The 25,323-nt window shown below is 33.3% G+C and overlaps 1 protein-coding gene across 1 annotated transcript in view; it reads left to right on the forward strand.

Moving 5' to 3' along the window:
* Positions 1 to 25,323, forward strand: part of LRP1B (LDL receptor related protein 1B) — a 1,985,448-nt gene that overhangs the window by 1,376,502 nt on the left and 583,623 nt on the right. Inside the window, exons 30-31 of the mRNA XM_044242553.1 lie at positions 8,626 to 8,800; positions 9,639 to 9,733. Of these exons, the coding sequence (XP_044098488.1) occupies positions 8,626 to 8,800; positions 9,639 to 9,733 (270 nt within the window). The remainder of the gene's footprint in view (positions 1 to 8,625; positions 8,801 to 9,638; positions 9,734 to 25,323) is intronic.

The raw sequence follows: 25,323 nt of genomic DNA on the forward strand, positions 1-25,323 counted from the left end.
GATAGAGAACAGAAAATCTTAATAACCACATGGTTTGTACAAATATTTATTTCCAATATTCATTTAATAAACATTCAACATAATCTGCTGATTTCACCTAGTAGCACCTCAGTGAAGTGTAAAAGTATTCTATCCCTTTTCCAACAGTTTGGTTATTCTGACATAGAAGAAAAAGCTTTTAGAGATATGTTGGTAGCATTATAAGGTCCCAGGCTACTGTCAATAAAAATTCACTTTTTACTGGAAAAAAACTCCAGATGTATCTGGTTATTCTAGGGCAAAGTGAATCATTCACTTCTGGAAAATTAAGGGCTCAACTTTGGGCAAGTACCATTGATTGAACAAAGTTCTAGAGTCATCTACCATCTGAAAGCATCTGCGTTTAGCAGATGCTAAAATGAACAAAAAGAAGATTAATACACATTAGAAGTTACCTGTTTATTAAAAGCCCTCATTTATATGGTAGGGAATTATCATATAATCATGTGCTTTTTTAACTGTAAAAATATAAACTCTTTAAATGTAGACTTTTGATCACATTGCTACAATATAAAATTTAATTCTCAATGGTACTTTGAATTTAATTGGATTTATTTCAAAGTAGATTTCCATTATTATTTGAAATTGTTACCCACTTCTGCCAACAATTATTTTGTCACCGAGTACTAAATTCATCCATTCCCTCTGTTTTGCAAGACACCATATTTAATTGTAACCATTAATAAAAATGCTTAAAGAAAAAAAAAACTATTATGAAAATTGGTCCAGCAAGAATGAAGGAAAAGAAAACAAGTCAGTAATAAAAGTGAGATCTAGAGTCTAGATTTTGGAACCAGGCCTTGAATTCAAGTAGAGAGTTTGAGTAGTGGACATCTGTTGTTTTGCCTATTTCTAAATAGGATTTTCAATTTTCATTTTCACCCAGGAAATCTTTCAGTGGAAGAATGTCAACATCTGTGATTTAAAAACAGAGAAAAGAAAAGGAAAAAAAAAAGGCAAAACCACACTTATAAATGCCATTTCATTGAGAACTATGTATCTATAGCAATGAATTGCTAAATAAGCCATACTTGCTATGCTTAGTCTTTATATTTTAGTGAGAAGGATAGTATCCTATTTTATTTTTTCCCTATAGGGAAATTCTATATGTGTATTCTATATGTGAAACATTAGATGGGTGAAGAGATGGCTATATTTAGCTAAGACTGTCTATAACCTCAGGCAGCTTCATGTCTGGTGAAAGAATGAGATATAAACAGCTAACCAAAATATAAGGCTATATGAAATATGCAGTTTAATAAGGGTGTAAACTACTTAGAAAATTAGCACAAGGAATACTAACTTATTATATGAGATCACCAAAGTGCTCACTTAGGAAATAGCAGTCAAATTAAACCTTGGGGGGAAATGCTAGCAGATCAATCCAGGTTGAAATATCAGTAGTTACAAAGCTCTGGATACTTCATATGAAGGGAGGAGCAAGTAGTGAGCAGTAGCTAGACGTTCAATAAGAATAAATTATAAGGTTAATGAGACAGGCAGAGAACAAAAGGTTTTACCTCAGGAAGAAGAGCTGTTTTTGTATTTTTGTATTTTTTTTTTCTAAAGGCAGTGAGAAACGACTAAAGACTTTTACAGCTGGTTAAAGGTCATGATTCAAACTCTTTTGAAGGTAAATTACATGGAAATTTGAAACACTGAAAATAAGAATTATAGATAACGATACAGCTAGAAGGTTAAGAAATGTTCTAAATCTAGAGCAAAAATTAGACTAGAACAATGAGAGGTATAAGAAGGTGATAGATATCAGGGGTATGATATAGAAGTAATCAAACCTGATGGCTGGGAGAGAGGTGAAGTTAACCAGAGGTGATCATTGGAAAGATGTTGGATACATGATGCAGATGTAAACAAAATAGACACCCTTGCTTTGGACATTTTCCCAAATCAACAGTGAATTATTCCCATAAAATATCAATATTTATAGGTTTAGGAGATTAAGATATATGATTAGTGAAAAGTTGCAGTTCTGCTTCAGATTCTCTAGGAAAAAAGAAACAATAACATAGGTTTGGAATACGTATATTTGTGTTAAAACTGATGAAACCAAGACAATGATAAACACTATATTGTTCAGAGTTGAAGAAGCATAAAATTAGTGAAAGTGTAAATAGAAGGCTCCTAAAATATTTTCAATATTCTACTTCTTAAGCTGGATTGTGTTTATGGTTAATTTGTATACCATGTGTTATATATAGTAACATGTGTGTGTTCAGTTTTTCATAGTTGCAATAAATGGAATATTTAACATTTACAAAGTTCCCTTGAAAAAGCTTGGCAAAATGTTACCAATTTGCCTTTTTTTTTAAACTTTGTCCCTAAAAACAAATAAACAATTGCCCAGAAACCCAATTCAAATGAATTTTGATTGGATATAGCCATATCTGTTCTCAGAAAATTATGACATTTGAGATCCCCTCCTTCTTTGAAAGCATATCTGATTTTGGGCAAAAGCCTTCCTGCCCACTTCCAAGATGCTGGTATCAGCAGGTCCACTGCATAGGTAAAAGAAAAAAGAAAGAGAAATTTCACAAGCAAAGAATTGACAACGATTATATGTGTGTGTGTATGTGTTTTCCATTTAGATTTATCTACATGTCAATCGATTTATGTGCTTACCCCATTCCTCTTTCAACTAAGGCCTTTGTACTGTGGTCATTTTTCCTCTCACTAACTTATGTCTTTTAATTTCCTTTAGATTACTGATAATCTGTTGGTGATAATCTGATATATTGTCTGAAAATATATTTATTTAGCTTTTGTTTTTGATATTTTTTCTGATCATGGTAAAATACACATAAAATTTATCATCTTGACTCTTTTTAAGTGTACAATTCAGTAACTTTAAGTACATTCATACTATGAACCAATCTCCAGAACTGTTCATCCTGTAAAACTGAAACTTTATAGTCATTAAACAGTTATTAACTCCTGGTAATTCTGTTCCCCAAATGTCTACCATTCTATTTCCTTTGTCTATGAATTTAAGTACTCTAGGTGCCTCTTATAAGTGGAATCACACAGTATTTGCCTATTGGTGAAGGGCTTATTTGACACAGCATGATGTCTTCAGGGTTCATCCACAATGTAGCAAGTGTCAGAATTTTTTTTTTAACACTGAATAATATCCCATTGTGTTCATATATATTTAACTATATAGATAGATTTATCAATGCACATTTGGGTGGTTTGTTCCTTTGGCTACAGTGAGTAATTCTGCTGTGAGCATAAGTGTATCTTTAAGACACTGCTTTCAGTTCTTTTGGGTATGCCCCCAGAATTGGAATTGCTGCATCATATGGTAATTCTATTTTTTTTTTTTTTTTGAGAAATTGCCATACAGTTTCCCACAGAGGCTGAATCATTTCACATTCCTATCAATAGCACTTAGAAAGGTTCTAATTTGTCCACATTCTTGTCAACACTTGGGTTTTGGTTTTATGGTGGTGGTAGTCATCGTTTTTACAGTAGCCATCCTAATGGGTGTGCAGTGGTCTCTAATTGTGATTTTGATTTGCATTTCCCCTATGATTAGTGATGTTGAACATCCTTTCATGTTCTTGTTGACCCTTTCTGTATCTGCTTTGGAGAAATGTCTATTCCATCCATATGGCCATTTTTTAACTAAAAATATTTTTGTTGTTGAGATATAGATATAAAGATAATTTTGTTGAGTTATGAATTTCAAGTTGAGTTATTGTCTCTCAACCTTTTGCAGATATTATTCTACCATATTTTACATTATTTATTCCTATTAAGAATCTCCATGTTTATCTAACTAAATGCTTTTAACATTCTTTCTTTGTCTTCATGACAATGTTTTTATTTAGCTACCAAGGGTCTGTTGTGCCTCCTATGGGATCATATCTTGCATCAGCCCAGGGAAGGAAAAAGCCCTCAAATATTATCTCTCACCATTTTCTATAACCTAGTCTATTTCTTCCTTTGGAAACTTTGACTAAATATGCTTGATTTCCAACTCATTTAACCTTTTTGCTTCTCTGTGTTGGCTCTGGCTAACTCCTTCGATTTGTCTTATAGTTTACTGACTGAATTGTGTCTAAGCTGCTGGTTAATCTATTTAATACATTGCTTTTTTTAAAAATATTGTTTAAAATATTTATTTACAAACCATTTTTCGTTTGTATTATGTCTTCCAAGATTTTGTTTTTGTGGGTTTTTTTTTTTTAATTTTTGACAGGGTACCTGGGTGGCTCAGTTGGTTGGACATCTGACTCTTGATTACTGTTCAAGTCATGATATTATGGGCATGGAATCAAACCCTGTGTCAGGCTTGGCACTTAGTAGGGAGTCTGCTTAGAGCGTCTCTCTCTCCAGCTTCCTCTGCCTCTCACCCCACCCACATACACACACACTCTCTCTAAAAGAAATAAATAAATATTTAAAAATAAATCAATAAATTATTGGCTATGCTTATTATTTCAAAGCATATGCTTTCCTTTAAAATAGTCCACTCACTTTTCTTTATCTTGCACAATAATGTAAAAGCATGTAGGCTTTGTAGGCTTAAATTTGTTGATTTTTCTCATAACTCTTCCTTTTATGTTTCATATATTTCATTCATTTTCTGTGTTTTATTTTTTTGTTCTGATTTTCTATGAGAATGAATTTAATCTAGAGAAATTATGAGGTCAAGGGTTGAGGATTTTTTTTTTCTTTCATAGAGGATTTGAATTTGCTTCTGCTAGAGGAAAGAGGAGTCACTGTAAACTGGAAATCACTTGAATTTCATTATCCCCTACCCAGCCAGTGGATATCTTGTTTATAAACTACTAATCTCTTGGTCCAGTATAGATCTATGCTTAAAGTTTTTGTCTTTTGTGTTTGGTTTGGGCTTGGTTTGGTTTTATTGTGTTTTGCTTTCTGTATTCAGAGAAAGAACAGAGAAAATAAATTTTGTTTTTACTACTAAATTATTCTCCTTCTTAATCAGGCAAAAAGGTTTCTTGTTTTTGTTTTTGTTTTTGTTTTTTTGTTTTTTGTTTTTTTTCTTCCTATTCACCTATCAGTGATGATGTATATCCTCCTGAAATACCTGGTATTGTTCTTGCTTAGCTCTCTTGTATTTGTGCATTTAAAGACTGAACCCACTTGCCCTAAGCAACTAATAATCCATGGATCTCTAGATTACCATTTGATTTGATTTCCCAGGCTTTTGTCCCTATGGCTGCGCCAGCCTCCATATTCTCATTTGCCTTCCTTTTTGTTTTGGCTAACAAACAAGTCTGTGTTAGGATGTAGAGACTTTACTATTTTGTGATCATGATACATTATTTAAAAGTTACAATTTATCATTTTTCAGAAGATATTATTGCAGTGACAGGCTTTTCAAAATATCTAATCTGTTTTAGTTCAAGAGATAAGGGTTCCTTAATATAGAAAATTGAACCCTTTGAGAAATTTACTCAGAAGTCTTTGACTTTCTTAAAAACAGAGATTGAGTCAGAATGATTTCAATATATATTTCAATGTTTTTTATTATTTCAATTATTTCAATATTTTCATCAAGGAAAGAAAAGTTTCACTAAATGTATGGCAGTTTTTTATCCCTCCCACTCTTATGGTGAATTTACCAGAAACTCCAAAAGATAAGGATAAGAGCATGAGAATTAATACTGGATAAGTGTGTATTTAGATATATATTCACTCTTGAGAATGAACTTGAAGACCTTATCTGATATTTCCAATTCAGCTCAGATATCCTTAACATTATAGATTGTTCATGGTCATGAATTTTTTCATCAATTTATTTAAAATATTAATGTTTAAAGCAGTGTTATATACATTTGGGAAGGGAGCGATAAAGATATATTAGCAAGAAACCTACCCTCAAGAAGTATATGTGTGAGTAATAATGTGTCAACAAATAACTATCACGTGAAGTACAAAGGAATTGACCAAATACAGTCTTATTAAGTAGAGAAAACTTTCTTGCTGGAATATAGAAAGGAATTGATTAGGTTTTTGTGTTTGAAGGGTGATGTTGCCAACAGCTTGCTTATTTTTGTGTGTGATTCAGGTTAGTGGAAATGTGGTAAGGTATGAGGTACAGGTAATTCCCTATAGGTTAGAAAGGTCAGGGCAACTCTGGAAATCTGAAAACATCAGTATAACTGAAGTGTGAGGTAATTGGTTAAAAATTTTGAGAAATAAAGTTGGAAAGGTAGTTACATTCAGATTGCACAGAAAACCAGGCTAAGGAATTTAGACATCACTTTCTGAGTGACTGGAAGCTATTGAATATCTTTGGGACAAACAAAGGTCAAGATGCAGAGCTCTATAGTCCGAAAAAAAAACCTGACAGCAACTAAGTCATTTGGTTGGATAAGGAAAAAGACTGTATGCTATTGCAGTCTCAAAGACAGAAAAAGATTTGAAAGAGCATAAACCATAGAATTGATAAGGACTAAATAGGTATTAATTGCCTACATTTGGCTATGCTTCCCAATTTAGGAGTGCAATGTATTCTCTGACCATGTGATTGGGAGTCAATTAGAAATAAATAGAAGGATTTTGAGCAGTGGAAAAACAGCCAAAAACAAAAACCAAAACCTTTGGAGAATATGTATTTTAGAGGAAATAAAAATGTATTGTGTTATTTCTGCCAATGCCAAGCAATCCATGGTAAAAATGCAGAAAGTGTTAAGTCCTTGGATTAGCAAAATACCCCTCAACCCAGCATTAAACTGCTTAACTATGTATCATCCAATGTAATACTCACAGGAATCCTATGTATTATCTGTAGATAGCCTCATTTTCCTGATAAGAATAGAGGCTGAAATTTAAGTGACTTGATTAAAGACAAAAAATAGGCACCCAACCTAGAACATGAAGCCAAATCTTCTCATTATAAATGCAAGACTGTCTTGCAGCAAACCAATTAAGTCCAGAGGGTGAAGGAACAGAAGGAGTAAATATCGTCAGTGGGCAAATGAGTAAGTCTCAGATGTGGCAGGTTTAGCTTTACAGAAGTGCTGTATTACTTTTTCTCAAGAAAAGGGATCTGGATGAGGATAACTGAAAATGAAAATAAATTTTGAGTATTGGGTTGAGAAATAAAATTCATATTTAAGATTCACCAACTTACCAGTAAATTGATGATGAAAGGTAAATTGCAGAGGAGAGACTGTTGATAAGAAGAGAATTGAAACATGGAGAATATCTCCTAAGGGCACTGTGACTAAAAGTTATTTTGAAGTAGGAAGAGGATTTCAGAGCAGAAAGGAGGCTCTGTCAGGATTGGAGGACATAAACATGCGATGGATCCTACCGTGCCAACATTACTGTTACAACCCACCCAGAACTGCCAGGTCTCTACGCCTTATTTTGGTCTTTTACATTTTGAAATAATTAGCAAATTTTATAAATCTGGTGTTTTCACTTTCACATGAAAATCTAGCTTTGTGGCATTTTTTAAAAATGATAAAAATGGAAGACATAGCAATTTGAAGAGCTAAGCAACAGCTGATCTGGGATTCTGGAGGCAGGTGGGTGGGAACCACTGGGTTGGAGATGTGCCTGGGAGCTAGTTAGAACTTGCAGAACGTCAGGCTCCTCCTCAGAATGACTGAATCGGAGTCTTCCTTGTAACAATCCCCAGAGGTCTTGTAAGTTTGAGTAACGCTGGTCTAAAGAGCTCTAGAGATTCAGTATGCTTCCAGATAAAACTTAGTAAAATAAAAATAAAACCAAATTAGACTGTTTAAGTGCCACCGATTGGGGACTACCCTGGCTTACTTTATAGGGTAACATGTTAAAAAGATGTTCTAGTAAATATGTTTAAAAGATTTTATAGGATCCATCATTTTAAATACTTGATTTTGATTGGTTTCTTTAATTAAAACATACACTTGCATTTAAGCCTGAATTCTATCTTTTTTAAAAGATGGCTAATTAAATAATCAAGGAATAACAATCCAAATATTCATGTTGGCTGTATTGAATCGAAACTTAATTAGATTTCAGTAATTTCTGTAGAATCCATGTTGGAGGAATATTAAAAGGATTTTGTTTCTTTGGACATATCTCAGTCAATTTCTGCTAATTATCTATTTTGAAAGATGTTCGACTCTGGTGATTTTTTTTAGGAAAGTTGAATTGCTTTATTTCATTTCAGGAACAAATTGGCACATTAAAACACAAAATAGCCCATTTGTTGACGGCCCACAAGTACTTTTTCCTAACTAGAAAGATGTGCTACCAACTGGAGAAGCTATTACTCTAATTTGAATTTTGGTCACCTTGGCCCATAAGACTGCTGCCTGTGTCTGCTCCTAAGTGTTTACTAGTGAATCATTGAGTGTTAGTGTAATTTCAATGCTAATTGTTGCTTCAGGTTTTCAAATGGCTCAGCAGTAAGACATTAATGATTATTCATGCCTTAAGAAGGGCTGATAAGGGAATGAGATTACAATCTTGTACAATTTTAGCTAACAAATTAAAGTGTAAATTAAATTTTCCCAGAGACAGAAAATAACTTACTTGGAAAGTCAAAAAGAATGAGCAACTTCATTCACTTTTAATTTTCTCTTTCCTGTTTTACAGATATTCAGAGTATCAGAGGGCTAGCAGTGGATTGGGTCTCACGTAATTTATACTGGGTTAGCTCCGAATTTGATGAAACACAAATTAATGTAGCACGACTAGATGGCTCTTTGAAAACCTCGATTATCCATGGAATCGATAAGCCACAGTGTCTTGCAGCTCACCCAGTCAGGGGGTAAAGTATGATTATTTTTTTGTAAAGTTTTCCAAAAATTTCACACATTTTTGTCCTGATTTGGTATAATAACTTTAATTCAGAGGAATTAACATATCAACTATACCAGTCAAAAAAGTTAATATGGAAATCGTAAAAGAGATCCCTGGTTAGAGATTTCTGTTATCTGCATAAAGCCAGATTTTCATACATTATTGCAAGATTTTATTAATTTATGTTTCTAAGGAGTAACAACAGTTCAACATTTAAGAAAAGAAAAAAAGGAGATGCAGGGAAAAGTCACTAATTTTATTTCAAACACCAGTTTTAATAACATATTTACATGCGTTTAGTTTTAATAACATATTCACCTGTGTGCTGATGTTATTGTCACTGCTAAGTAAATCAGATTCTCCCATCTTCTGGCTAATCATCATGTACCCATGTAGAGAGCTTGTGTAGGGCTGAAATACTTTCTCCCCCGTGCTTTCAGGGGGAATGGCTGAAATGACTTTTTCTTCTTCTTTGGTATCTGGTTTCTCTAAACCCAGGGGATTCAATCTGGATGGAAGTAATTTACTATATTTATAGGTAAATATTTCAGTTGTGAATGTAGGAGGGCAAAGGAAGTGAGTTGATTGCCTCCTTCAATGACAGGAAGAAGAAAGAGTGGTGCTTTCTTCCGAGGCAAACATGCACCTTATCATCAGCAAGTGCCTCAACAATTCGGGCTCTTCTTAAAAAGAATTAATCTTATACCAAGAATTTACTTTGACATTAACTTTATTTCTCAGTGTATGTTTCTAGTTAACAAGTAGGCCTATCTCTAATATTTTTAATTCATATCTCTTAAATTAAGGAAACTCTACTGGACAGATGGAAACACAATTAACATGGCAAACATGGACGGCAGTAACAGCAAGATTCTCTTTCAGAATCAGAAGGAACCAGTTGGTAGGTTTTTTTCTTTTTTTTAAATAATCACTGCAGTTTTTAATATGACACACCTATAAATGTATCTTTGATCTAGAACCTAAAAGAAAATATTATAGATTAGTAATATAAATTCAATCAGGAATTCTTCAATCTCATTGACTCCATTGGATCTATGTTGGATCAGGAGAAAACACTGTTTTTCTGGATAAGAAGATAAATTCTTTTAACATGAGAGCTTTTATAGTATCTTTTGTATTGAAGTCACTTAAGACTTGATACAATTAATAAATATCTTACTTTCAATGGTGAATACCTCGATACCTTGTTACAGTGGCAATATAATTTACTAAAACTTCCCCTTATCATTCTTGTGTCATTATTATTATTATTTTTTTAAAGATTTTATTTATTTATTTGACAGAGAGAAATCACAAGTAGACAGAGGCAGGCAGAGAGAGAGAGAGAGAAGCAGGCTCCCTGCTGAGCAGAGAGCCCGATGCAGGGCTCGATCCCAGGACCCTGAGATCATGACCTGAGCCGAAGGCAGAGGCTTAACCCACTGAGCCACCCAGGCACCCCTGTTGTGTCATTATTAATAGTTATAATGATTTAAGTATTTAGTATTTACTTTTCAACAGTTTTTATTCACTATGCAGTAGGTTTATTTGGTTTGTTCTACCTTTGTTAACCATTATAAATTATTAGCTAAAACTCAATGGTGCTGGAAGAAAACTCTGATGTATATACACAAAACATTTTTTAAAAATTTTAACCACAAAGATTCTTTTACAAGTTAATATGTTATATATGTTTGCACAAATATCCTTCACATTATTATCTATATATTTTTTTTCAAATTCTAATCACTCTTTCCTCATTTTTTCTTATATTGCTTTAAGAGGCAGGAACTATCACACTGCCTATTTGTCATCTCAAGTATCTTTTTTTTTTTTTTTAAGATTTATTTATTTATTTATTTGACAGACAGAGATCACAAGTAGGTAGAAAGGCAGGCCAGAGAGAGGAGGAAGTAGGCTCCCCGCTGAGCAGAGAGCCATTTGCGGAACTTGATCCCTTGACCTCGGGATCATGACCTGAGCCGAAGGCAGAGGCTTTAACTCACTGAGCGACCCAGGTGCTCCTCAAGTATCTTTAAAAAAAAAAAAAAAAAAGAAATCCAATAATGAACTAATGAACCTAGATTTTGATATCATATTACATGCAAATGATAGAATATACAAAAGAAAATCATAATTTTGCTTTGAATTAAACACAATATATTTTTACTTCTAGGGAAAAATAAATTCACCATCAAACTTTTTATCAATTATTCTTATTTTAGAGATGTGGTAGTATCCTTATTTGAAGTAGTTCATTTTTACTAGTGATCATTCAGTAAAGGTTTACTATCACTAAAATTTATAATAAATAATTCTTTTCATGTAGTCTATAGACTAAACCTCTGATAGAAAATGATAATATTAACAACTCTTTTCTTTGGACTGGCTGTTCTAGGATTTGATACACAATTGCAATTCAAGGTAGTGTTAGAAATTAAAGGCAAATTGAAATGCTAATACTTCTATGTGGAAAATGATAGGACAAAAGAAACAAGGGGCTTTACAAGATTAGGACCCATACAAAAGATTTAATTTGTACTCAAGCAATTCAGTTGGTGCTTATCTAGAATTGTTCAGAATATTTAATATGGAAAAGTGAGTATGATGAAAATAGTATGAGCAAATAAAGTCCTTATACTATAATGCGGGAGCCACAGGTTACACCAAAATATTAATTTATATGCTTGTTTCTATAATGGGAAAACCTTATCTTCATTAATACTAGATTCCATTCCCCTACTCAAAATAAGTTTTTAAAAAATCTAGCAGCTTATATATAGAGTGTTTATAAGAAAAATAGTGTTACCTGTTTATACTTTGTAGTTGGGCCTTCAAGGTGTTATGTACCAAGTGATATTTTTAACTGTATATGAATGAGGATTCAGTATTCAACAACAAATATTAGATGTCTACATCACATCAGTTATTGTTAGTTTGGAAATCACTTTAAAATCAATTCAGATGGATACTTTTTAATTTTAACTTGTGCAAGACAAAATAATCCAGAATCTCACTGCAAACGATGCCTTAAATCAGTGTTAATGAGCATGGCTTGCAAGTCATTCGTTCATTCAGTACAGATATTTATTGAGTATCAGGTTTTGTACTAGGCTTGACACTGCCCTTTTCCTTAAGGGACACAAGAAGCTAAATCATTTTAGATTTCATTAAGTAAATTTAATTCAGTGACCTTCAGCAAATTAGAGTTACCTTGGTAGTACTTGCTTTCCTCATCTGTAAAATTGAGACAAAAAAAGTCTATTTTATAAAGTTCCCATGAGGATTGAATGAGGAAAATGTATTAAAGGAACATCTGGCCTTTAATAATAAAACCTGTCAGGAGTAATAATACAAGGTATATTGGGTCCAATAGACTGGAATTTGAATGATTTGATTGTCTGCAGTACTGGTAGTTTGAATGAGTTCAGTGAAGAATAAACATACAGTAGAATACTAAGAAATCTTGCAGAGGAATATAGGTACCAAGTGAACCTCTGACATGAACAAATTTTTATGTAAATGTGAAGACTCAACTCAATATTGGTTTGCTGCTAGTTCTAAGAGGTAAACAAGTTCAAAGCAGTTCAGTTCTTCTCTCAAATCTTCCAAACATAATCCCTGGAGCAAAAAGACAACTGAGCCCTCGTCTTCTTGTAGTTCTTTACAAATAGGTCTTACAAGTTCCTTCTGTAACTTTCTACTTTAACTAACTAGTCATGTTACCCAGGTGCTAAAATTGGTCTCTGCAAAGCTGAATGAGAGACTGTATTGTCCATATATAAATGTAACAAATCATTTTCCCTTCTTATGTTTCTGGATATCCTGATGTTCTGTGGGAAATCCTAACTACAACGTATTCTACCACATTTCTGCCCACAGATATCTTTATTTTTGATGTACAGAGGAAACAAGTGAGCAGGTGAAATTATCTCCTGCCTCTTTTCTCCTTTACTTCCCCATAATGAATAATATTTCTATGTTGTTAGATCATTAACATATTGTTATCATTTGCCATCTTTAAATGCCCACTCCAAGGTGTAAGGTGCAAGAGGGAGAAAGAACTTCAGGAACCTAAAAACTAAGGACAACTTAATAATTATCACATTCACACAAAACATTCCTCTTGCTGTATGTGAGGGACAATATGGTGGGGGAAAAAGTAGTTTTAGGAACCAAACAGATAGGGATTTGAATCTCTGCTCTAATACTTGCTAACTCTGTAACTTTAAACATTCTTCTTTCCTTTTCAAAGGCTCAGTTTTATTATCTTTAAAATAGAGATAATAATGTCTACATTTGGAGCTATATACAATATGTACATACATATATACAATATATGTATATACATATACAATATCTTATGTTCCAACCACTCTGCACTTACATACTCTAAAGAATATATTCTCTAAAGAATATGTCTCTCTGTATATTCAAGAATATATCCTTCACACAAGTACAAAGATATTCAATATGTCATTGTTTATAATGATACAAAATTTAGAAAGAAACTAAATCTTCATCAAAAGAGGAATGAGTAAATAAATGCAGCGTGTTTATGTGCTGAAATACAGGTATGTATATAAATATATATGAAAAGACATAAATAGATCTCAGAAATGTTGGGCGAGAAAAGAAATTAGCAGAATGGTACTTACAATATAATACCACTTATGTAAGTACAAAATGAAACATACATTAATATATATTGCTCCTGGATGAATAAATTTATAAAATAAATGGAAAGAGGTAAGCTAGAAATGTGCACACCAATTTTATAATAGCAATTCTCTTTGGGAAGGAACAATGATGACATTTACTGGGAAATTTCATCTTTATCAAGAGGGACTTTACTGTATTGGTAAAATTTAGGTCATATTTCATAAAAAGATTCAAAGTAAATATAATAAAAGTTAATATTGTTCAATTCTGGGTAATGAATATGAGTGGTCATTAATTTCTTCTCTTCTCTATGTTAAATACTGGCCTCTCAAAATATCCCCAAAACAGCTTGTTGTTTAGACACAGCTGAGCTTCTTACTTCCCACACTGAGGAAGAACTTTAAGTCATCAATGTTTTAGCAGTGTCTCAGAGAGGGAAAAACAACATTAAAATAGTAATTGAGATTTAGAAGTCTGGTGTGGGATAGATGTTTCAGTTGGAGGCATGGTAAAGAGCATTAAGTAAAGATCATTATATAATTCTGCATTGGTAGATACAGAAAGATTTTGAGGGAATGTGGATCAAAGAATCTTGAAGTATAAAGTATCACTTGTTGCTTTTTGGTTGAAGAGTTGATGGGCTATCTGGAATTCCTGAAATTTGCAGTAATATTATCTTGAAACTAATTTACCAGACAAAAGTTTCTTAGAATAGTAAGTTATGACATTAACGACCGTGGATAGTAAAGACACATTAATGTAGACAATATGGTGTGTTTGGGGTTTTCTCATCTATAAAATTAAGCCTTTGTTTCATAGGTTATTTTTGGCTTTTCTTTTTACTCATTTAAAATACAGTAAAGGCATCCTTTGTGAAGAATTGTGTACGCTAATGTTATTTTTCTCTAGCTGACTCTGAAAAATTATCTACAATAGGAGATGGGAGACAGTTGTGTGTCTTTCAGGGTTTGATGAGAAACAGAAGCACTTGAATATGTTGATAGATAGATGAATAGATATATAGGAAGAAAGAGAGAGACTCTAGTTATATAGATATAGGTATACAAAGAGATTTATTACAAGAATTTGTGGAATGAGATTGTGGGGGCTGGCTAGGCAAATCTGAAATCCTCTGGCAGGATGGAAAGTCTAAGGCAGCAGTTTAAACTGTAGACTTTGGCTACAATTTCTTCCTACTCTTAGAAACCTTAGTTCTCTTACAGCGTTTCAACTAACTATATCAAACCCACCTAGATTGTTTTTAGGATAATGTCCTTAACTTAAAATCAACTGGCTGCAAATAGTATTCACATCTACAAAATACTTTCACAGCAAAATCTAGATTAGTGTTTAGTTGAACAACTGGGGATGATAGTCAAGCCAGGTTGACACGTTAAATGAACATCACAATTTTTAAACACAAACTTTCTTATATTTTATCCACTCATCTATGTGCCTACAAATATAGCAATTGTCTATGTTGATTCAAACATAAATTTCCATAAGTATTTAAATAAAATCTAGTAAAAGCTCTATTAAGCAGAAACAGTAAGTGAACAAAATTTAGCTGGCATTAATTACCCATGCTTTCTGATTGGAGGCTGGGCAAATGACTATTATACTGAATTTAACATGTTTCTATAGATTATTATATAAAGTATGATAATGTATCCTTTTTAGCCTAGGAGGAGAAAAAGAAACAATCCTTAAGAATGTTTCAGAAATAACTACATGTAAATTTAAAGAAAGAGAGAGAGAAAGAAAAACATCTCTACAATAACCCCTCCTTTTAAATCTAAATCCATGCATTAAATGGGTAATGTTAAGGTGTTATGCTAAGCATTGTGGATGACACAAAGATGACTTTTTATGTAATACTTACTTTGTAGCAATGACATACTAATGAGAAAGAGAGTCAGAATCATGCAGTAAGGATTCACGCATTGATCTGTATGTATGTGGGCCTCTTAAAATAAAGAGGAAAAAAAAAAGTGTGTTCCTACAGAGTGCCAATTTACTGGGAAATAAGGCAAACAGGAGATATGGACCCTTTCCTCATGGAGTTTACTATCTAAAAAGAATTGCAGTATGGGTCAAACTTATCCACTCCAGCCATATTTCCTTCTTTGCTTCTCTCAACTTGTTGGACTCTTTACACTAACAGTACATTTTAACAAAGTATTCTTTTGCCCAGAAATGTCTCTCATCTCAGTTGTATGCCTATCTGCAAGATTTCAACTCAAATATTATTTCTTCAAAGAAGCTTTCCCTGACCTCCCTTGACAAGGCTGAAGTCTCTTAAAAAAGACACTTAACACCCTTTCATCTTATAGCTCTTGTCATTATTTTAGACTTCCATTTTTTTGTTGAATATTTGAGTAACTACTGCTTACCAACTAGAAAGGAAACTACAATGTTAGAGACCATATCTGTTTTATTTACCATTGTGTCCTTAACTCATAGCTCAATGCTGACATGTTAGTAGATCTTCAACAAATATTTGCTGAATGAAGTGAACACTGTTTCCTATCCAATAGCAACAAGTTCTTACATGATTGCATAAATCCAAGATTTATTTATATAGCATAGCTGAGTAAGATTACTTTGGGAAAGTAGTGCATATTAAGTGATCTGAGTGTTGTCCATGTTGCATTTCCTTCAATTATCTGATGAGTAGAAAATATTTATATTTATGCCATAATTTTCTCAAAGCATGGAGTATAAGAATTTTATCAACAGGATTGCTTATAAATAAAAGCATGGCTAGCTAGAGAGGGAAAATTGGAAATAGTTTATTTTCAAATGTTCTTTTCAACATGTTCCTCTTGCTCTTTCTCCTCCAACTCCTGTCTAACCTGGTGGCCATTTGGCTCTCCTCAGCACCTCAGAGATTTCTCATAGAAACAAAGAATAGGGCAAAAATAGACGTGGTTAACTTATCTATTTATCAACAAGTCCTCAGTATTGGATGTAAAGATAAAACTAAATTCTTTGTACAGTAATGTCTTATTCATTTTGATCATGTTATTATAATTTTTGATATATACTAATAGGCTAGAGAGTCTATTATCTATAAATTAAGTATAAAAAAAATCATTGTAAGTTTACAGCAGGAAAGTCTTATCTATATTCAGTCACTTCAGATTCTTTATTTAGGATGGATGAAGGCCAGGTAAAATGATATGAGTTTAGAGCTATTATAGTCATTGATTAAAATAGGTTAAAGATAGAAGGAGCCTGGGTGGCTCAGTCTGTTAAGCATCTGCCTTCAGCTCAGTTCATGATCTCAGGGTCCTGGGATGAAGCCCCACATTGGACTCCCTGAAGCCTGCTTCTCTCTCCAATAAATGAAATCTTCAAAATAAACAAACAAACAAACAAATAAATAAATAGGTTAAAATTACGTAGCCTAGTAACTATATTTTGAAATCAGTGTTTTCACTGTGTGCTTGAGCTGTTTTTCTAAAATATATTCAAAAACATATTGTTTACTACTTTTCACAAAATCTGAAGCACTTCAGATGATTGTTTTCTTTTTAAAAAAATTATTATTTTGCTACTGTTTACTTATTTTTTCTCTTCTGGAGAGCCTAGAACTGCGATGCAAATAAGTGGACTCTTTTTGTTTGTTTGTTTTATATATAAAATTGAACTGTTATTTAGTACAGCATTGTCGCTAATACACAGGGTACAAAAGCCCTTGGCTCTCGGGGTCCCAAAGAGAGCAAGTTCAGCCACTCAACACTGACAAAATCCAAAGGCAGAGAAAGGAGTGATGATGAAATCAGAAACAAATTTATTTCAGTGAGGCCAGCAATCAAAGATCGTCCCCAGAATGTTGAAAATACTTCCAGGTTTATATAGGCAAAAGTGTGGGGGTAAAGGTGGTGGGAAAGTGCAAGTAGGCAGTGAAAGTCAAATCCTCATCTTGGCATCAATCTCACAAGGGGTCTTTCTGGCTCAGGGCAGTCCTTACTGCCTGAGGGGGTTGTTTTGGTTCCCATCAGGGAATGCTATGCCCTGAACGTTCAGCCTAACTCTACCGCCAAGCTAAAAGAAGAACCCAACTAGGAAGTCTGAAGTCAAATGGAGGCATTCAAAGTTCTCTTCCAGCATGAAAGTTAAGTCTCACAAGGAAACATTTGATATAGAAGAATCTTGGAAATAATCCCAAGAATTAATGACACTATAATCCCACTTGATAAGATTTTCTTAAAACTATTCCCCTGAGATGAATTCTAACATGGACTTTTCTGGTACCAGGAGTAGACATGACTATGTGTAAAAGATAAGTACAAACCTATTTTTCTTGGCGTACATGATTGCCATACTCATGAAATACATATACATAGGGAAATTTATTACCTTGCTATTTACTTATCAAGCTGCACTGATATTTTGCACTGCAGGAAATTATTGTAATTATTTTTTCATGGTGAGTCTGTCTGGGCAAACTCCGGCTTAAATGCTTGCCCTCCGTATTCTCTAAACCATTTCCACTAAGAAAATTAGATGAGTAGGAAAGGAGGAGTTACTGTTCAGTTGCTCTTCTTTTTTGGTATATTGATTATCAGATTACAATTTATTTTTCCCAGATTTAAAGAGGAAACACAATATTCTCTTTGGTGAGGCTGGGAAGTATCAACTCAAAGCAATCATTATCCGTCCTCCTTTATGGAACCTGAATTCTCATTATGAACCCCCAACCTTTGTGTTTGCTTATCTTTAGCCTAGGATACGTGATACAATAGAACCATCCTCACTTTGGCAAGAAAAACAACATAATTATAGTGACTACTTTTTAAGCACTTAGAATATGTCGAGCACTTGTAAAAAGCTTTGCATTAATCACCTCACACTAATCATTTCTGGAAGGGTTTTTTATCCTTCTTTTATAGATACAGAAAGTGAGTCTTATTGAAAGAAGTTAGTTGCCTGTGATGGATAGTAGAGTGGAATTCAAATCCAAGTTTATCTGTTTCCAAAGCCATATTAAACCATAACCATTATGCTATACATAGAGAAGCTGATTTCATGTAGTAATTACCTGACCTCAAGCTAAGATCAGGGAATAAAACTGATACTCTTTCAAGCTTAGAAAGTATAGGAAAAAAATTCAGAACCTGGGTACTCCTGAGAAATGTGGGCCCAATTAGGATGCAACAGTCAGCTTTTCTAGGCAGCCAGGGGACACAAGAAGCAATTCCATCTCTATGCCAATCATACCTCACTATTAACTATTTCCAAATCTTTAAATGCTACTTTTCAACAGAAATGTCACTGATATACTAGACTTTCTAATTTGTGAGATTGTTTTTATGTTGTAATTCACTGGATTTTCCTTGTTTGTTGTTAAATCCATCTGTGTGACATACTTGAAATAGAAGTGCATCATAATCTTATCAAAACACCCAACTTGGCATTTTAAGACCCTGTATCACTGAAGACTAAGTAATTGGAGCCTTCAGGCAGTTTAGGCTGAATAACTTTGTTTCTGTTAAATACAAATCAACATTCCAGTTATCCATTGTTGAGCTAAATATTCTCAATTAAGATTTATTGCTCAGTCTTGGATACATTAAGTGCTTAGAGCAGTTTGCGTAACAGAGGATTTTAATTTTCTACTTAAAGCCATTTCCATGTTTAAAATGTTTACATATTATGAATTTTATCCCTTAAGCCTCATATAAAGCAACTTGGCTTGTCAATCAGCATTATCCTTCATGGTTTATTCTTAAGAATCCTGTGTACTATGTATTTTATTTTCTAGATATTTCCCCTCATTTTCAATGTAATCCCAACGAAAATTCATTTGCTTACTCAACCTTCAAGTACACCTTTTTGAAACCTACTAAACTTTTAAAAAAATTATTATTTAATCATTCCAACCCATATACTACATAATGTGGATTTTGAACTCTATTCATGGATAACATTCATAAGCACTTTTTATCACATCAACAGAATCCAAAGGACCTCACTTTTTAAAAGTAAGGTTAAAACAAATTTTTGTATATATTTTCTTGCTTGATATATGCAATTATTTAAATATACTTATTACTCAGCACAGTCACTTTTATTGTGTATGGAATTTAATCAATATATAAAAGTCACGCTTCCGAAAAGAAATGTTAAGAAGAGCTTACAAAAAAGGCCAGAGGAATTATGGATATTAAAATTACACATTAATATACACACAAATAACTTAAATGTATTATATTTTTATCTCATCATTTGTTTACTCATTCTTTCAATGTGATCAAGTCTAAAAAAAAAGATTATTAAAAAAGGTTATGAAGTGTATAGTAGGTGTCAAAACCTGAAAATAAAAGCTGGGATACATTATCAAGAAGATCATAGTCCAGTGAAGTAAAAAGACAGAAATAGTTACAAATCACTTGATGTAGTGTCATTCATGAGTACTATTCCCAGACACCATAAAGGTAATATAAGTAGACAGTGTGAAAATAGAGGAGACAACCAATTTTGTATGAGCAATAAAAATAGAGAATAGTACCCAAATTGGTGATATTTGAAATTTCAACTTGATCTGGAAGGAAAAATATACTTTTATTTTTAAGGCAGGGACAGACGAGAAGGACCTTACCTTATTCTTAGTAAAAAGGAAAAATAAGCCTAAAAGGCACAAACATGATATGTCTAGATAACCCTATGTATCTAGGGGAAAAAAAAATCTAACACAAGAGAATGTTTAGGATTATATTGACAGAAAGTATAATTTAAAAATATTCCAATGACACAGTCCAGAGCTTTTAAAAGTATTTTGTCTTACTTCTTTCCAGGCTATAAAATATAGTTTTGGTGAATTATAAAACTATAGGTATTAAACCTTTTAAAGTAATTTTTTAGAACAAAACACTCCTCAAGAAAAGCCTGTCACCGAGTCTGAGCTTGCCTGCAGTTTTGCATGTGTTGTTTTCACAAGTCACATAATTTTTGCCAATCATTAGAAGCTTGAAATATAGGATAAATTATCTGAGATGAAATGATTAATTCGAGGGAGGATAAGGGAGAGGCTGAAATCTTAACTCCATGAGATAAAGAGCTAATTACCTTAGCTCTGTAACTCAATTTGTTGTCAGTGACTTCTTAAAGTAGAGTGAATGGAGAGGGATGATTTCAGGAAAGAATTTAGATCAGGTTAAGATAATAGTAGTATAGCCACTTGCAGTGGAGGGGAAAAAAAAAAAAGCCAACCCCCCCTCCCCGGCCATTTTTCTTTTTTTAACCTTTCTTTGGCTAATAACCTGGAAATTAGATTTACAAATGACAAACCACCCAGAGAAAAACGGGTTTTTTATTTATTTGTTTGTTTTAAGATTTTATTTATTTGACAGACAGAGATCACAAGGGGGCAGAGAGGCAGGCAGAGAGAGAGGGGGAAGCCAGCTCCCTGCTGAGCAGAGACCCTGATGGGGGGCTTGATCCCAGGACTCTCAGATCATGACCTGAGCAGAAGCAGAGGCTTACCCACTGAGCCATCCAGGCACCCCAGAAAACCAGTTTATTAACAAAAGTAACACACATGTATGCAGTTCACTGATCAGTAACTCAAAGCAGTGGTTAGAAATTGGGCTTTATATAGCATCTTAACAAAAGACAGAAAATTATGTAGAATAATGACAAAACAAAATAATGACAAAACTAAGGAAAAGGGTTTCAAACTTAGAAGGGAAGCAAACTATGGGAAGGCAAATATCTGAGAGAAACTAATGGAAGATAAGTGTTGTGTTAGTTAGGTTCATTATGTAGGTTCCTCTCAGTGCCATCCTAGGCTGGTAAGAGTCTACACTGGTCTCGAGTGACTAAATGCCTAGGACTGCTTTTAGCAAAAAGGAGGGCAAATAACTTTTATTTTTTTGTCTGCTATTTCTCATTTGTTTCGAAATCAAAATAATCCTTAAACCAAAGTGGCATATTTTGGAGTGGAATATTCAGATCTATACATAAGTAATTCAACTTTTTCTTAGATATTATATTTTTTTTATTTAAAAATTTTATTGAGATAATTTTAGATTCACTTGAAGTTATAAAAAATAAGACAGAGTTTCAATGTACGCTTTATCTGATTTTCCCCCATTGGAATGTTATGTAAACTACAATAAAATATTACAACCCAAATACTAACCTTCATGCAATCCATTAATATTATTCAGATTATTTGTATTGATCTGTATCTCTAATTTTAGATGTAATTTTACCACATGCGTAGGTTCCTATATCCAACACCACAGTCAAATGCTGAATAAAATGAATGAAGTTCTTTTTTAAAAATATTAATTAATTTATTTATTTGACAGAGGTCGTGAGTAGGCAGAGAGGCAAAGAGAGAAGGAGAGGAGAAAGCAGGCTCCCCACCAAGCAGAGAGCCTGATGTGGGGCTTGATCCCAAGGACCCTGGGATCATGACCTGAGCTGAAGGCAGAGTCTTTAACCCACTGAGCCACACAGGAGCCCCAAAATGAATGAAGTTCTTATGGTTAAGTGGGAAAACAAAACAAACAAACAAAAAAGAATAAAAAGCATACTGAATAATTCTGGGTGCTGGGTGACTCAATGGGATAAAGCCTCTGCCTTCTGCTCAGGTCATGATCGCAGGGTCTTGGGATCAAGCCCCACATCAGGTTCTCTGCTCAGCGGGGAGCCTACTTTCCACTTCCCTCCCACCACCTGCCTCTCTGCCTACTTGTGATCTCTCTGTTGAATAAATAAAATCTTAAAAAAAAAAAAAGATACTGAATAATTCCAACACCACAGTGGTCCTTCCTACTGCCCTTTTATGACCGTACCTCCTCTTTCCTGCCTACAGCTCTTTCCGCTTTCCTCCCCACATCATCAGTCTTCCATTTCTGATATTTTCTATTTTTAAGATGTTATATAACTGTAACCATACAGGATGTTAACCTTATGGATGGCTGTTTTCCTCTCAGCTTATATCCTCAGAGAGTCATTGAAATTGAATCTATCAGTACTTTTCTTCTTTTTCTTGCTAAGCAGGAGGCCATGATATGTCAATACCCGTTTATTTACACATTCTCCTCTTGCAAGCGATGGGGTGATTCCAATTTTTGACTACCACAAATAAAGCTGCTATAAACATTCATGTGCAAGTTTTTGTGTGAACATAAGTTTTTATTTCCCTGGAATAAATTCCCAGGAGTGCAGTTGTTGGGTCCTATGGAAATAGTATGCTTAGTTTTACAAGAAAATGCCCAGCTGTTTTCCAGAGGGGCTGTAACATTTTTCATTCCCACCAACAACGTATTAGTGATCGTTTTTTTTCTCCCAATCCTTGTCAGCATTTAGTTTGTCACTTCTTTTATTTAGGTACTCTTACAGGTGTGTAGTGATGTCATTGTTACTTTAATTTACATTTTCTTTTGATGTTAAACATCTTTTTCATGTGCTTAATTGTCATTTGTGTATCTTCTTCTTTGAGATGTCTATTCATTTCTTTTGCCCATTTTTTTAATTGGATTATTTTAGCTGCTGTGTTTTGAGTGTACTTTGTTGATTCTAGTCTTTTGTTCATTTGTTGTATGCTTTCAGTAGCCAGTTTCTACAACTATCACAGTTCCAGAAGCAGAAATAATTGTGTTGCATTGTCTGATATGTGGATTGCAAAATATTTTCTCCCAGATTGAAGCATGTCTTTTATTGGGCTTCATAGAACAAAAGGTTCTAATTTTGATGTACCTGCATAATTGAGAGATACTGTAATAAATGAAAAGCACAATCTGAATATACCTGCATAATTGAGAGATACTGTAATAAATGAAAAGCACAATCTGAATATACCTCACATCAAGTTTTCTCAAAACTATCAGTTGTGGGAATTACCAAAGAGTTGCAAATTCTAGACTAGGATTTTAGTTTGAAAAGGAAATACGAAAACTTGTAGTACTAAAAAATAGCTAGCATTTTTTGGGCGCTTTCTTTGTGCTAGACACTAGTATATTATTATAACGATTTTATAGTGGTGAAGTGAGGGGATAGCAAGGTGGAGGCTAACTGGTCTTTTGAAGGTGAACCCAGAAATGAAGAGACAAGCTGAACTGAAAGGTGGTACCTTGTATTTATATTTACCTCAGAGAGAAGGCAGGGATGAAGCAAAAAGACCGGTCAGGTTTCCTCAGCATATTTATTCCTGCACTCACAAAATCTAAGCATTCTTAAGAGATATTTTTTTGAGATAGCATGATAGCGATTGGGCAACGAACCACACTCTACCTCCTCATGAACAACCATGCTCCTTTGGAGCTAAAAATTCAATGTTTCAGAAACAGTTTTGCCTCCCAGAAATCATGTCCCTTTTGGTGAACTCTGAAAAGATTTCCATTTTGGAGTATCCAGAACATTTTAATTCTTCTACAGGTTTAGTGAGGGATGCAATTTTATGATATTTTTTCACCTGCTGTATAGTTTCAATAGTCAGTTTCTATAACTATCACAATCCTATATGCAGGAGTTGTATTCTATTGTCTGAAGAAAATGCTGTAAAGAGAATATTTAGAAGATTTCAATGTTATTTTTTTTATACATGTCTGGAGGCTTTGAAGTTAATCATCTATGTTTTATTATCTATGGTACCTCTTCTTCACCATCTAAATCTTTAGCATTCCTCTATCTCAAAAGAGATCTCCCCATATTACACTTCCAGGCAATATTTTAAAGGCCTCATTAAACTTACTATGCATTCAAATTTGAAGGTTCATAAAAATATGCAGTTTTTAAAAGGAGTTTTTTAATGATTTTATTCTAAAATCACTTGAAGAGAATTTGTTTTCCTTTTAATACTGATTCCTGGGACCAACTCAAACCAATTAAGTTTGAATTTCTGGGAGTGAAGCACAGAAAACAGTATTTTTATAGTTTTCCAGATAATTGTAATGCATAGGCAGGGCTGAAAATTTTGAAATGAAATTTGGTGTCTGAAAAATATTAGGAAATTACCACCTCTAGAAAACATTAATTTAAAAAAATCATTTTTTCTGTATATTTGCATTTTGCCTTAATTCCATATTGCATAGCATATTGATTTAATTTTGAGTCATTTTAAAAAGAAACGAGACACACAAGGTGAAATTCCCAGTATAATTTTTTTAAATTTTTAAAACAATTTTAGAAGATTTTATTTAAGAAAGAGAGCACACAGAGGGATAGAGAGAGGGAGAAGCAGACTCCCCACTGACCAGACAACCAGACAACCAGCCCTCCGTCCAAGGACACAGATCAGGACCTGAGCAGAAGGCAGATGCTTAACTTACTGGGCCACCCAGGAGTCCCTGAACCTCACAATCTTAATTGTAACAAAATTTAAAACTCAGTGGACTTAATTTTTTTAGTAATATATGGAAATATATTTAGACTTTATTTTTTCTAAAAAATAATATGTAGTTTCTTATATCAGTGTATTTCTATTGTAAGAGCAATTACATAATTTTGGCAAATTATATTGTCCCAATTAAAAAATACACTAGGCTATTTAAAACAAAATATTAAAATAATACAGCAAGGGATATCTTTGGTTAAAATAAAAAGGGGTCAGAATGAAAGCACATGAATTCACTCTACATTTTTATAAAAATAGAAAAGATAGGTTAAAAAGGTAGATTTTTCTCTTCATAAATGTTTTTAAATTTAAATGATGACTTTTCTTCCTTTGATATACCTGTTATATTATTGAATCTAGTTTTCCTCTTTTGATTACCAAATCTAGATGATATTAAAAATAAATGTGTCTTATAGAAAAAAGTCTATATTAATAGTGATATATTCTGCAGAAAGATCCAACAGTCATTTTAAAGA

The sequence above is a fragment of the Neovison vison genome, chromosome 3, assembly GCF_020171115.1.
Source record: "Neovison vison isolate M4711 chromosome 3, ASM_NN_V1, whole genome shotgun sequence".
NCBI lineage: Eukaryota > Metazoa > Chordata > Mammalia > Carnivora > Mustelidae > Neogale > Neogale vison.